Below are 15,421 nucleotides of genomic sequence, written 5' to 3'. Positions count from 1 at the left end.
CTGGAAATCCCTTGTCATCTCTCTTCTCTGTTTGGCTGGGGGGATGGGCTTTGACACTCACTTACTTTTGTTGGCACCTGGTCAATCACAGAGGCTATATTTGCCTCCATTCTACAATGATCTTTTAATAAGCTGGCTACTTCTGCAAAGCATGCAATCAGAAAAGGCATTTTCCAATTTATGGCTCTTGGAAGAGCCACTGTTTTTAACCCATATTTTCCCGCTGAAGTTCTCTCCAGGAGCCTGTTTATGGCTTTTACCCAGGATGGGTTGACCAAGCTGTCCCATGCGGTTGTTCCTAATTGGTCAATCTGGAAGTCACCAACAGCTCTTGCTGTTCAGACAACAATCTGGTCTGTACATTTTTTTGATAAGGTCCTGGTTGAATTCCAGGTGTGTGCTTCCTCAGCAGGCTGCTCGGTATTTGCAGAAAGTTTTTGCAGGGACTGTTCTTCCAACGGGAATCCTGTGTTCCCCTCACTAGTTGTCTCCCTTCTGTGGATGAGATCCTAGTGCAACCAGGTAGATTGTTGTCCTGGAAGGGTTTGGTAAATGTTCCTTTTGTAACCATGACCAAGAGGCAGCTCTATTGCATGTGTGTCAAGGTGTGGTAGCATTATGCCACCCTCTCTAATGTCCCTGATGCAGCTTGGGGGATGTCTCTGTCCCCAACTTAGAGGATGCTGCACGAACCTCCTCTTCCTAAGCACTCCAGTGACTTGCAGTGGAGCATCCTGCATAGCATCATAGCAACCAGTTGTTTTGTGCACCATATTACCCCTGAGGTGTCTGCGCAGTGCCCCATCTGTTCGGCTTCAGACACAGTATTTCATTTTCTCCTACACTGCCCCTGTTCGATTTCTCTTTTTGTTTTTTTGCAACAGCTTTCTAGCAGTTTGGGACTGGGTTTCTCCAAGGTCCTGTTTGTTCTCAGAGTGAGATACAGGGCTCTCATTCAGCCAGTTTCCTGCCTGACTAACTTCTTGCTGGGTCAAGCAAAACTAGCCTTTGAAATATCACCAAGACAGAATGGCCAGTGTAGAGCAGTGTGATGTGCTAGAGCTGTTCCATGCACTGATTGTGGCCTGGCTGCAGATTGACTTGTAATCTGGACACTTTTGGGTTGACTTGGTGTATTAACAATATTTGAGTGAACCAGGTGATGATGATGCTTTACTGATTCTTGTTTAATGTTTGCTTAAGATGTTTTGCTTTATTTTATTAATATCTTTGTGTATATGTTGTAATTTAACATTCTTGAAGTTTTTAATGTGACTTTATGTGACTAAAGGTGTTTTTCATGTAATGTCAGTCTTTCTCTCTTCCTTCTTGTATTCTGCTTCTTCACTGCAATAACTCAAGTAAATTATTAATTTTTGATAGACAGAAGTCTGCATTGCTACTGTCCACTGAAAATTCAAAGACCAAAAAAATCACAAAGTTCCTAAGCTCTGAGTATTCTTCATTTACTAATATTTTTCATCCTCAGTATCATTTCAGTAAATGGAGTTGAAATGTCACCCATTCATTTCTTTAATAAGAACTAGTCTCTCTAAATCTGAAATAAAACCTAGTTATTCTGGAAACTGGTTTAGTTACTAACTTTTACAGGTACTCCCAATAGTCAAATGATCCAGAATATCCACACCAGGCATTTTCTCACCTTTCTTTATTGTGGTCGTGCAAAATCAGTAGAAGGTCACAGGCAACTTTTTATGAAGCCTAGATATGTAGCTAGAAATGGTTTGCAAGCCAACAACTTTGTTTCGATTTAAAAGGTAACCCTCAACATTTATAAGTTTAAATGAAGATAAAGGCAAAACTAATGACCAAAAGGTTTCCATTTGTCACAGACCACTAGGCCTGATCTTACTTTTGTGCACAATACCATACTTATACAGTAAAGAGTCCGAGCTCCTTGATGAGGGGCAGCCAAATTCTTACAGTCACTCTGAGCTAATCACTAACTTTTAGCCAATGTGGTGGGTGGGAGGGCTAACTTCTCATTTTTCCCTAGGATAGCAGTTTCTTTTTGGCTGCTCTGGGAAACAGACATATATTCCGTTGCTCCAGCTCTGCATTTTCTCCTTGATGCGCTAGGCTGTTTGAACACACTCAGCTATGACCTTTTCTCTTAACCCACCTCAGACAATCTACTTGTTCTTGGCTACTCAAGACCTCTTGCTTCCTCCTACTAGGTCAAAGTCAATCAATCTTTCTCAGCCACTTCAGGCTACCAGCTTCTCCTTCTGCATTTGTCAGGGTCACACCATTTCACTGATTGGGACACCAAGTTTTAACCTAATTAAAGAAATTCATACCACTGCAAGTAACAGCATGGAAAGGTGCTCCAGTATTGCCAACCCCAAACATTCAAAACTCATACAGCAGGTCCCCCAAAATCATGAGATTGGCTTAAAATGTTGAGTTTTTTTAAAAGAACATTTTGAGCTGTTTTTAATGGTCCTCTGGTTTTTGAGCCTTTAGTGAGGGGTCATATTTTCAAATTTTTCTGCTCAACCATGAGGACCAAAACTTTTTTTTAAGTGAAAGATGAGGTTCTCACAAAATCACGACTCCAAGAGCCAGAACTTTCAGAAAAACACCAAATAATACAAAATTTGTGATAAAATTGCAAAAGTTGGCATCACTGGTGCTCTCATCCCAACTAATGCTAAATTTTCCATTCATAAATATAAAATATTGTACAGGACACCTAATTCAGAAAAGTATTACAATTCTCTGAGTTAGTTTTTAAATATTACACATTTGGTTCCACTTGTCTGTACAGCTGTTGCATACAGAGACAAAATAGTACACTAATTTTGTGTAGTCAGTTCTTTGCATTATCCTCTGTATAGTGTGCTCAGAGCAGAGGGTTTGGGCTTATAACTGCCTTAATTCTGCCCTGCTCATCTTCTTCCTTCAGTTACAGTAGGGATCAGGGAAATTAAAGGGAAATGGGTGCCATGGATAGACGCTCTCCAGAGTACACAGAGTCTGAATGAAGTCTGCAGTTAATTTTGTTTGAAAATTCCATGAGCTTCCCAGTGTCATATGCAGCCTTTTAGGAAAGGAAAAAAGCTTTTGGAAGGAAAAAAATCATGCTTTTGTTGTAGGACTGCCACATGCGTTCCAATGGAAAGCCATACAAGCAAAGTCTTTCTTCAATTAATACGTATGAAATAAAATCACTAAGCCAGCTTTGTGTCATGGCAAATTGTATCAGGAATTGCCTTTTAGAATTCACTGTGCTAGGGGGTTACCACATCCTACCTTGTTGTCTCAGAAATTTCCATGGCTGCATCCGTTGTGCTATTAGAAGAGTAAGAAATGGCAGCTTTAGTGAGCAATGAGTGTCAAGTGATAAGCTATGGAGAGCTAAGCAAAGTTCTATTGCTTGGTCAGAGCTGTGCACTTTTGGGTCTCAGGGGCTTGTGTAAACTTTTTAATTGCTTTCAATTCACATGAGTTTACAGGCCCTGAGTTTTGAGCTAAAAGGAACCCAAAAACATAAATAGCTCCAGTTCTCTCAAAACTGGATGCAGGTTTGATAGAAACAAGCCCCAAGTTCACTTGAAAAGTTGTAAGCATTTAACTAACCCAGGGGTGGGCAAACTACTCCTCCTACCCCTCCTGCCCAGCCCCCTGAGCTCCTGCCCCGGGAGGATCTCCTCCGGTCCCTCCCCTGCTGGCTGTTCCCTCTCCTCCACAGCCTCAGCGCACCCCGCCACTGGCGCAATCTCTGGGCGGCGGGGCTGCAAGCTCCTGGGGCAGCACAGCTGCAGAGCCCGGCCTGACCCGGTGATCTGTGCTGTGCAGCGTAGCTGTAGCGCCGCCAGCCACTGGTGCTCCAGGCAGTGCGGTAAGGGGGCAGGGAGCAGGGGGGACTGGATAAGGGCAGGGGAGTTCGGAGGGCTGTGGGGGGTGGATAGGGGTTGGGGTGGTCAAGGGGCGGAGAAGAGGAGGGTTGAATGGGGGCAGGGGTCCCGGGGGGCCAGTCAGGAAGGAGGGAGGGGTTGGATGGGGCAGCAGGGGGCAGTAAGAGTCAGGGGTTCCGGGGTCAGTCAGGGGACAGGGAGAAGGGGTGGCTGGATGGGGCAGGAGTCCCGGGGGGGCCATCAGGAATGGGAGGAGGGGTTGGATGGGGTGGCAGGGGGCAGTCAGGGGTGGGGGTTCTGGGGGTGGTCAGAGAACAGTGTGGGTTGGATGGGACAGGAGTACGGGGGGGCTGTCAGGGGGCGAGAAGCGGGGGGGGAGGGAAATGGGGGAGCCAGCCACACCCCCTCCCCTAACCGGCCCGCCATACAATTTCCGAAACCTGATGCAGCCCTCAGGCCAAAAAGTTTGCCCACCCCTGAGCTAACCTATACTGAGTTTCAAGGCCTGAATTCAGACGGGTGACTTTTAGCAGGAGTTGGGGGCACTCAGCACTTTACAGGATGAGACCTAAAGTTTATCATGTAATATGAAATCAGGCAACTTTTGTGTGGTTTCAGTTGTCATAATGAAAGTTTCATACATTAAAACTGGAGCTATCTTGCTTACTCCTTTCAGTCTGCAACCCCAGAGCAACGAGAGCTTTGATGTGTCAACACCATAACGGTCTCTACTCCTGGTCTGCTTTGCATTGCTGGTTGTTTTAATAAGCAGACACCATCTGTAAAGGGCACCTGGCCCTATACACTAACATATTAAGGGGTTAATTCACTACATCTACCCACCATTTAGCACTGATCGCATGGTTTTCTATAGACTATTTGAGTAAACAATTGTGACTGTGTTCAGAAACTGCCAGTGCTGAACACTTAGGCAGTTTTTCCTTCCATTCTCAAAGTGGGAAATTCACTGTTTGCCCAAATAAGGAACTCAAGCTATCTAAAGTGTAATATAAATTGATTATATGCGAGTTAGGGGTCAGATCGATGCTGAACAGGAATTGAAAGCAATGCACAGCTCTGTGTGGCACAAAGGTCATCAGTGTGACTAGATACTTCCCTTTTGGAGCCCCCATTTGAACATGAATCGGGACATTAAAAACAGCTGCCTTTACTCATTAAAGTACATGTATTTGTTAAAAATGGAGAAAAAGCTGCAACATAATGTTCCAAATTACTTGTAGTTATGTAGAGATCTTTTCTGTAATTCTCTCATATCTGTTTCAAGGCGCTAAAGAAAGAACAAGTGATTTACGTTTTGGATGTTAATAATCAAACCTACTGTTATCTATATTATACCATTTTTAGGAAAAAGTCTTCAAAATCCAGTGCATCTTTTCCTTCATTTCCAAAATTCTTGTAAATATCTATAGATTCTTTTGTCAGATGTAACAGATGGACACAACACTCCTTACACTAATAAAAGATGACCTGGAGAACAAAGGCAGGATCCAGAATTTCAGGCTGCCTGGAGTGCCAGAAGAAATGGAGTCTGGGGAGTGAGAATATTTTGAAGTTCAGTAGCTCCTGGGATTACTCTGGGCCCCCACTGCCTACAGATTATATAAATATGATATTCACCCAGAGATTACCTGAAAAGAAATCTGCTCAGTCTGAGAAATCTCCTGACCCACGCTCCTAACTACTTATGTGCCTTTCCAGATGCCTACTCAACTCCTTACATTAGTGAGCACATTTAAGAAGCTGGATCTTAAAGCATCTACATTCAATTTGTAATCTTATATATTAATCTCTTCTGAAGAAGCTGAAGCAACAACTGTAGGCAACGGGTATGAACATATCTTTACCGCATCTGGCAAACCTGCAGCTAAACAGAACCAGCAGATGTTTGTTCTAAGATTCCCCTCTAGAAGAAATCCTTTTTCAGCTAGTCAAAAAGGTGACAGAAAATTTATGTAGTCCACCTCTCTGCCAAAAGATAGTGAGCTATCCAATTCCATGGACTCTGATATAGACTAGGGGGTTTACTCCAGCATCACTCTTCGTGTTTTTGCTCTGTGCTTTGGGTTTCCACTTGGGGCAATATCCCTGCCTCCCCTCCTCTCCCATCACCTTCCACACCATGAATCACTGTTAAACATTCTATATTCATTACGCTCACAGAACTTTCATTGAATTTAGTGGCTACTCAGGGTGAGGAACAAGTACAGAATATGCAATAGAAAGCTGCAGTGCAGAGAAGATATTCATACTGCAGACTGGAGAATGGAATTTTGCCCTTGATTCCCATATGCTCCCTATATCAAATGCTACTTGCCTCAAAGAGACTTAAGTGACAGACTGGTGACGGCTTTAGCATGTGGACTTCTTTACTTTGATTCTATGCACTGGAATCAGTTTGTTTTTTTTAATTTAGTGACAACCGTAATACTGCCCTATGGTATTTGTTTCCTTCCTAGCGTTAGACTATATTGGCAGTAGCTCAGACCCCTCACTTAGAACTGAGCCAAACTTGGGTGGATGAGGTTATGCCCTAAGCTTCTAATGCTTTATTTTCATTCCTTGTTTCCAAATGTTAGGCTGATGTGAACATTCAGATGATTGTTGGTTTTGATTTCCTCTCTGCTGCACGTCAAAAATTATGTCATTGATAGTATATTTACTCTAGTAATTAAACTCATATGGTTCCTCTTTTATTACCTTTGCCCCTCTTTTAAAGAAAACTATAAAAAGTTGTTTCTGAAGAAGAAAAAAAGGGACCCTCACCATGTGTATGCTCCTGTAGTTTATAATAGTTTAGACAGTTAGACATTCAAAGGGGTGGGGGTGTCATCTGTGGCTGGGCTACTTTGTTTTTATACTTGTGCTGATGTCTGCTGTGTGAATGTATGACCCAATATTTCCAAATTTGTTACACTGCATCCATATGGAAAAAGCCAGTTTGAAGGAAAGGAAAATCGTTGCTGATTATACATTACAGACAAGGTTCCCCAGTCTCATCTAGTCCTCATCTAGATTTAATAACAGACCACTTCAGAACTAGTGCAACCATTTCTTTACTTTTATTGAATTTACTAAGAATGTGTTAATGAGTTTAGTTCCTGTGAAAGGTGCTGAGCTGACACCTTCAGAGACTGGAGAGCTCTATTTTGCCATAGATGTGGTACAGCACAGATCCCCACATCTGTCATCTAGCCAGCCTGGAGGCCTTAGTGGTTGAGAGACTAGTTCAGTCTCCATGCCCATGCTTCTCCAGTAACACTGCCAAGAAGAGCTGCCAAGGGAGCTCATTGCTCAGCACTTTGCAGGATTGAACCCTAAGCAGTCAAACTGACAAGCAAGTCTAACATTTACAAACCATTCATGCAGCTTCTACAGAGTCTTCATGGACAACTATAAAACACCTGTGCAACAAACTAATGTATATAAAGTGAATGATGGCCCCAGTACAGCAAAGTATTTAAAGACATGCCTAACACATTGACTTCAGTGGGACTACTTATGTGCTTAAAATTAGGCATGTGCTTAAGTGCCTTGGTGAATGAGGCCTATTGCACTGTATTGTTATTCAGCTTTCCCAGTCCCACCTATCTAGATTAAGGTTTTATACTGTCACCCATGACCATGAGGGTCTTCATGTAAAATCAATAATAATAAAGCAAGTCCCTAGTGGACTTCATGGAGTCACTGGCACTTCTCTATTTCTGGGGTCAAAACTCTGCTTGGGGTAGAATTTTGTTTGGTTTTTTTTGGGGGGGGTAGGTATTTAGGGATAGAAGCGGGTGTCAATGTTGTGTCATTCTGATGTTGGCAAGACTCTGGATTCACCTGATTCCCTCTGGTTCTATAACTAGATCCCCTTGACTGATAGATAATGAACTTGCACTCTATAAAAGGCAGGGAAGGACGCGCCCAAAAAGGAGAGGCTTAGAAAATATTTTAAAATGGTAACACCCACAAGCATTGAAATAACTGAGGCCTATCAGCATCTCCACTCTAGCTGGGCCATAAACATTTGCTCCTGTTGAAATAGAATGTATGTTATTCTTGATCCAAGAACAACTCCCCCCCCCCCATATACCATTTTTAAACAAGGAAAAGAACTCTTCCAGTTGTTTCAAAGTTGCAGATGTACAGGCCCATGAATAGGGATTGCGTTAAATTTGGAGACTAAATTAAATCATCAGAACATGAGATACAGGGATTTTAGTCCTGTTCTAAATGCAAATTTGAATGAATACTGATTCTGAGGGAACCTTATCACCTCCAAAATATATACATATGCATACATACAAAAATAAAATATATTCAGGATATAGTCAACTCCTGACGTTCTTACTTCTTTTTAACTCAGGAAAGTTTCCATAGATTCCTATGATAGAAATGAAGTTTGAGTACAACCCAAGTAAAGACCTCAGTATTTGACCTATTCAACATACACAGAATACATAATGGAGAAGGGTGCTCAAGAATTTGTATTGGCTTAAATTTGAAATGAGAGCATGACTCTCAAGTGGAAGTAATGCTGTCATCCCAGTTAAGTGACAATAAAATCCCTAAAGCACCACTCTCTATCATATATTTCAGTTAAGCCACATACATTTCTTATTCTGCCCCCATTTTTGTGTTTTCTGTCCCCAGTCTTGCTACGCTCTTTCCTCTTTCAAATATACTAGTTGCTATGGAAACAGTTATGAGACTGGAATTAGGCAGAATTTGACTAAGAGCTGCAGAAAGTCAATTAAAGTCACAACTTGAAAAGTGATGGATAATCTTGACCATGCATAAGACAGGACAAATAAATGGATAGAAAGACAAGGACAACATTATCAACTATTAGCGATTTACAGTAGGGATAAATTTGGCCTATACCAGTGGAGGGCAGAATTTGATCCTACACTTACTTCACAACGTTGTTTGGTTTTTATTTCAGATTCATTGTATTTTAACTAAACATAACTACAACCCAGCCATTAGGACAATCCAGGACCCTATCGGAATGTCTATACTGCAATAAAAGACCTGCGGCATGGCTGCAGCTGGCCCAGGTCAGCTGACTTGGACTCACAGGGCTCGGGCTGCAGTTCAGACTCTGAGACCCTGCAAGCGGGAAGGGTCTCACAGCCAGGGGCTCCAGCCCAAGTCCAAATGCCTACACTGAAATTTTATAGCCTCGCAGCCTAAGTTCTGAGAGCCTGAGTCAGCTGACCCAGGCCCTGAGACTCAGTGCCGCAGGTTTTTACCACAGTGTAGACATACCCTAATAGCTTCAGCTAAGCTTTGAAGACTTATACAAGTTAAACATGGTTAAGAATAATTCAAGCCCTTGGAACAGGTGTAATCCAAGATGTCTGCCATCTTACAGAAATAATAATAAAAACGATTGTAAAGAAATTGACATAAGTCAGGTGCTGCTGATTTGCACAGCAAAAGGTCCGTTTCAGAAAAAAAAAATTCTAATTAAAAAGGCTTTGAAAGTTAATTTCATTTCCCTAAAATGCAGCTTTCCTGTAAAAAAGATGCATCTTTTAGGATGAAGCGCCCGGAATACAGCAACTGGAGAGGGGCTTTGGGATCCTACTTGGTTACAGTCCTACAGTGTTTTCAGATGCACCTGAAATAAGTTTTTATTACTTATCATTACGTGGCCAAATCCTGAAGTCCTCAATCAGATAAAACTCTCCTTAGGTCCAAGTACAAATAAGTCAGAATTTGAGGTGTTTTCTTACTATTACTATTAATAACACTAAATTATGCAATACTATAAACATCAACTATGGCTTTGCGGTGTATATATAAATCTTATCAAACTATTCACATGAAAACAACTGTTTGTTTCAAAATACGATTTTCAACTTTATTTTTTCTTTTTACAACCCACTCTGCAGAACCAAACTACACTTTGAAATACGTGTTATGAATTATAATGTGATAACTGCACATTTCGGAAGCTGGGAACCCCCACTTTTGGCATAGTGCCTCACCTAAGACATGTGGTTATCATATTATAAAACATGAGCAGCAGTTAAATACCCTGCTACCATGTACTACGCGGCTCTCCTGGGTGTAACCTTACACCTGTGACTTACGAGATTTTCCGGCTTGAAGCCTCACCAGCAGAGTGTAAACTGAAGCCGCTCCAGAGACAGTTGGGTGAAAAGCAGCTCTGGCGGCGTTTGAACTGAAGTTGTTCAGGCAGAGAAACCGATCTGATGGCATTTTGAAAGATGGATGAGAGTGGATGAGGAAAAGGTAAGGAATGAAGGATAGGAGGAGGAGGTTTGGAAAAGGGAGAAGTGGAGAAAGGAAGGATGCAAAGGAGGAGGAGGTGATATGAAAAAGAAGAGGAGGAGGAGGAAAGAGGGGATACGTGAAAGAGGAAAGAAGGATGGAAGGAAACGAGAGGAAAGGAAGAGAAAAAATGTAAGCAACATGTAATGCACACCTGAATTATGCATTCCTGGTATACTAGTCACACACACCTCCCAGTGACAAAGAACAGGACTAGAATCCACCTAAAATAACATTCTTGAATGATAAATACCAGACTCTGAATTAAATGCCTATACTAAAATCCTTTTGCAGTCCACAAGTAGCATAAGGGGGTGTGTCATATTGGCCTTCTCAGGGGTACCAGGCACAGTGACAGAACTTTTTAGAGGAGATTAAAATGACCCACTCTAATAATTCAGTGCATCAATGGGAATAAAAAAGATTTCTCCTGTGCTACATTTTCAGGAAAACCCTGTCCCCTGGGCCAACTTGATTTCACTTCATTTTACAATTCTATGTATTCTCAGCAAGGGTTGTGTCCAGCTCCAAGTCTCCACTTTTTTCCTTTTAGCCTTCTGAAATCCTTGAATTAAATCTTCTAGACTTCAGATCCATTCCAACTGCTGCTGTAGCTTGAAGTGCATCCATTTATCCCCTGATCTGTGACTAAAAAAGCCCAACCTAGCAGTACTTGGCAAATCAAATGTGAACTTCAAGTGGAAGATCTAGAATAAAATACTAAATACTTGGTGGTCCCAAGTTTCTTTATCCTCTCAATAGCTGATATTAACCAGAAATATCCTAAAGAGGCCAAACAACTGAAAACCACAGACCATTAAATTCCATCTGCCATATTGAATTGCTGACACAACTGACTATATATTGGTACCCTAAAGTTGCTGTTTATTATGTTGAGTAACATTAAAAAGTATTCACGTAGCACGAACATATATAAAATAGTCCCCATCTATGCTTTCTTCAGCAGTTATCCCGTCAGATATCACAAACTAAATAGGGTGAATGTGTGTTCAATTCCTGAATAGGAGACCTCAAAGTAAAATTCAGAGTACTGCCAGAGGTGATAGTGGAATTGCTACAGGGAAATGGTCTTCCCTTCGATACAGTGCTCCTGCATGATGTTCAGGGGGCAATGTGCTGTTGGAGATACTGCATTTTGGATGAGATGTTAGATATGAAGGCCTGGCCACTTGCGGTCATTAAAGACCCCTTGGCACTGTCTGCAAGAGAAGAGATTGCAGCCAGTGTGCTAGCTACATTCTAATTTGAATAATTACATTATTCAATTGCTTCAATTACTCTGCCACTGAAAATGGACAATATATTCCTCTCTTAATCCTCTCAACTGTTGCATAGAGCTGCTGTGTGCTGTTAAGTTACTGCTTCATTCCACCTGAAAGTTGGTTGCATTTCAGTGCAAACTGTTTTGTTCCCTACGTATGTTGAATCTGTACAGGGCTTAGGGATGAAACGTGTTATACAAATGCAAATTATTATTATTATAATTTTAAAACCAACATGATCCTCCTCACTCATGTGCCCACGTTTCTAATGGCCTTACCGTAGAGTAGAATGCCTGCCAGAGCGGGAAATGGTATTGCCAACTGGTGAGGGTAAGTTACTTCCTCTATGCAGGTCTTCAATGGAACGGCTCCAAGGTTTGGATTTATCCATTGAGTTTTCCACGTTGTTCTCCAAGCTTTCAAAGTCAAAACTGAAAGGAAATAGAAATTCTAATGTAGGCTTACACAAAAAAAGATCTACATAGCTTTTTTCCTTCCTGTTAAACATCTGCAGATTTACCAAGTCCCAACAGATTACAAGAAAAAAGAAAAAAAGCAATGCAAAACAATTTCCCTTCAGCTGGAACACAGTGCTAGATTCAAGTACATTTTGCAGCAAATTTGGAACTTGACAAAAGGAGAAATGAGCAACACAGGGATATAATTTAAGAAGAATCAAACAGCCATGAATGAATCTTATTTCAGTGTAAAAAAATAAAACATTGACTGATTTGCTGATGAATAACAGCCTTGGAGAGTGGAGGGGAAAGCTCAACGCTGTCTTAATTTTATTTTAATAAATCAATACATAGTGTGGCTATTAATTTAATTTCATCCATCAATAGTGACTGAGCATTTATACTGGTTTGTTAGCCAAGGCTAATCTTGAACCATATGTAATACATTACTGAAATCATTATAGATTTTCTTGATTTTTGACTCCTTACCCACTTTGTTGCATTTAAAGCAAGAGTTGGTTGTTCTTCTTACGTTTTTTGAGGTTATTGCTTACGTTTACCACGTTAGAGAGAAAAAAAAAACTCTGGCAAGTTAACTTGCTTCCACTTATACAATTTTAGGAACGAAATCTTTAAAACAAGCTGTGTGCAGTTTTTCCAGTGTTAGTAATATTTTAAAATATATAATTTTCCTTCATTAATTTTATTATAATTCCACCAAAAGTCTCATTTCTTTTCAATGGTAATACACCCCCACCTCGATATAATGCGACCCGATACAACACAAATTTGGATATAATGCGGTAAAGCAGTGCTCCGGGGGGGGCAGGGCTGCGCACTCCGGCGCATCAAAGCAAGTCCAATATAACGCGGTTTCACCTATAACGCGGTAAGATTTTTTGGCTCCTGAGGACAGCCTTATATTGAGGTAGAGGTGTATATATCTGCATGTATTCAATCTAAAAATAAAACTTTGGCTCCACTTAGCTAGAGTTTGCATGTACAATACAGTGTAAAGCGCTATCTTTTCTTAACACATTCATTTCATATAAGAAGTTATATGTACAATGTAATTAGGGTTGGCATTTTTTTACCATTTTGACAGAGATCAATTCTAAGGATTTTTTTCTATTTTTATTTATTTAAATTTTCCTATTTGCACAAAATTATGAGTTTTAAGCATTTTAAAGCAATATTTTATCTATTTAAATTTTCACAGTTGCAGGAAAATAGAAGGGGAGGTCAGACAATAATTATTTTATGACATTGGACATTGATATTCAAAAACTTAAAGCTTTATAACTGTAAATGCACAAATTCACTACATCCCATGACAAAATACACAAAGTAAATATCCTTAAATCAAACTCTAATAAGTTCTCAAGCAGCAATTTTATCACTTTGCCTATTTGTAAATGCAGATTCTTACTGATGGATTTTTTTGTTGGTTTATGTGCATACAACAAAATCGACACTTACCAACACTTACCGTCAAAAATCGAATCCTTCCATGCCTAAATATAATGAAGTTAAACCCTGTGAGTATGTGAGAACATATCCTCAGTTGTTTAAATTACCTCCATTTCAGTCAATGATTTGCACTGGCCCATAATATTTTTTTTCAACTTTGCATTGTTTTAATACAGAATAAATAACAATATATTTGGAAGTGTTGTCTAGTGGTAAGGTCAGACAACTGGGAACCAGGGCTCCTTTTTTATTCCTAGTTTTGCCATTGACTTCCTATGTGGTCTTTTAATAGATATTCTCTTTCTTGAAATCTACCTATCCATAAAAGTGATCTGATTATACCTATCCAGCTTTACCAGAGAATTGTGAGAATTAGTTAATGTGAGTACCTTATATACTCGATTATAAGCCAACCCCCCACCAAGATGGACAAGTAAAAATGGAAAATTTTTATAATCCATTCATGAGCCAACCCTATAATTCAGGGGTCAGCAAACTTTGGCTCCAGGGCCATCAGGATAAGCCGCTGGGGAGCCAAGATGGTTTGTTTACCTCAAGCGTCCGCAGGCATGGAGGTAAATCTAAGTAAACAAAGTGTCCCGGCACCAGCTGCTTACCGTGATGGACCGGGACAGCAACTGGTGGGGACATTTCTGGGGGGGGAGAAGCTGGGAGTCAGGGGAGTAACCCCTGTGACCACCCCCCACGTGACCCCACCCCTAGCCTGGGACCCCCACACTCTCCCCATCCCATCCCTTCCCACCTTATCTGTGGAGGGCCAGGGGCAGGCTGGGCAGCGCATCCACAGAGTGTTCCAGCGGGCCAGACCGGGCGGTGCGGCCACAGCATGTTCCAGAGGACTGGGCGGTGTGGCCACAGCCTGCTCTGGGGGGCGGGGCCAAGCAGCACGGCTGCAGCCTGCCAGCCCCGGAGCTGCAGCCTGCCAGCCCCGGAGCTGCAGCCTGCCAGCCCCGGAGCTGCAGCTGCTTCAGAGGCTTGGGGGAGAGCAGCGTGGCAAGAAGCGGAGAGACTCTGGCCCCACCTCTTCCCTTCTGGCTCTGCTGGCTGTGCTGCCTCTCCTTGCTTCCTCTGTCGGGGGGAAGGGCCTGTGTCCCATCTCTTCCTCTCTATACCCGTTCATAAGCCGACCCCCTTCTCTGGTGCTTCCCTTTTTTACTAAAAAAAAAAATCGACTTATGAACGAGTATATATGGTATTTTGCTTTGAACTTCGTAGGAATTATTTTATCATAATACAACATGGCTGAAAAAATAGTCTGGGTGTACTTAGTTCAACCTTGCCTATATAAAGTTATTGATTAATATTTAAGAATATAATGTCCATTACATGATCTTATGATATTTGAGGGAAGGAACACAAACCGTGGAATCTAAAAGAAGCTTTTGGAAAGGAAGGCAAAAAATTGGCCATTTTTCTTAGGCCAATATCTGGATGTAATGCTAAATTTATTCATTCTTTACTGTACTTTGTTCCACTTAGAGGAGATCAAGCTAAAACAGATATAACTAATCTTTAAAAAAACTGCTCTGACCAGTGGTGGATTAGCCACTGGGCCTGTGCCCGGGGCCCCCACTAATTGGGGGCCCCCCAGAAAAATGAGCACCCTGGGTGGGGTTGGGGCATGGTGGGATTGCCCTGCTCTGCCCGCCCAGCACTCCTGCCAGGAAGCAGGGGAAGACCCCTCACCCCGGGAACGTGGCGGGGGGGTATGGCGAAGGCCGGAGGGACTGCAGGCGGAAGGGGTGGGGAGGGACCCCTACTTGCTCTGGCCCATGGCCACACAAACCCCTAATCCGCCTTTGGCTTGGACAGCATAAATATATAAGCAAAGTTTTTTGTTTTCCTTCTCTCTGCAATATACTCTGATCTACCATTTGGGATGTAATTTTGCCATTTGCTCTGGTTCTAAGGAACCTACATAATTTTGTGCCAAGCTACTGCAATGGAAACAACTTTACAGGAATAGCACAGCATCCGACTAGATATTACTCTCTGCCAG

General features: G+C 41.8%; 1 protein-coding gene across 5 annotated transcripts in view; it reads right to left on the bottom strand.

Moving 5' to 3' along the window:
* The window catches only part of FMNL2 (formin like 2), a 265,339-nt gene that overhangs the window by 77,485 nt on the left and 172,433 nt on the right, over positions 1–15,421 (bottom strand). For all 5 annotated transcript variants that reach the window (XM_045032311.1, XM_045032313.1, XM_045032310.1 and 2 more), the window contains one exon: positions 11,752–11,904. In XM_045032311.1, the coding sequence (XP_044888246.1) occupies positions 11,752–11,904 (153 nt within the window). The remainder of the gene's footprint in view (positions 1–11,751; positions 11,905–15,421) is intronic.

This window comes from Mauremys mutica, chromosome 10 (assembly GCF_020497125.1).
Source record: "Mauremys mutica isolate MM-2020 ecotype Southern chromosome 10, ASM2049712v1, whole genome shotgun sequence".
Classification (NCBI taxonomy): Eukaryota; Metazoa; Chordata; order Testudines; family Geoemydidae; genus Mauremys; species Mauremys mutica.
The sequence above is the reverse complement of the archived record's forward strand: the minus strand, read 5'-3'. Positions and strand labels throughout refer to the sequence as shown.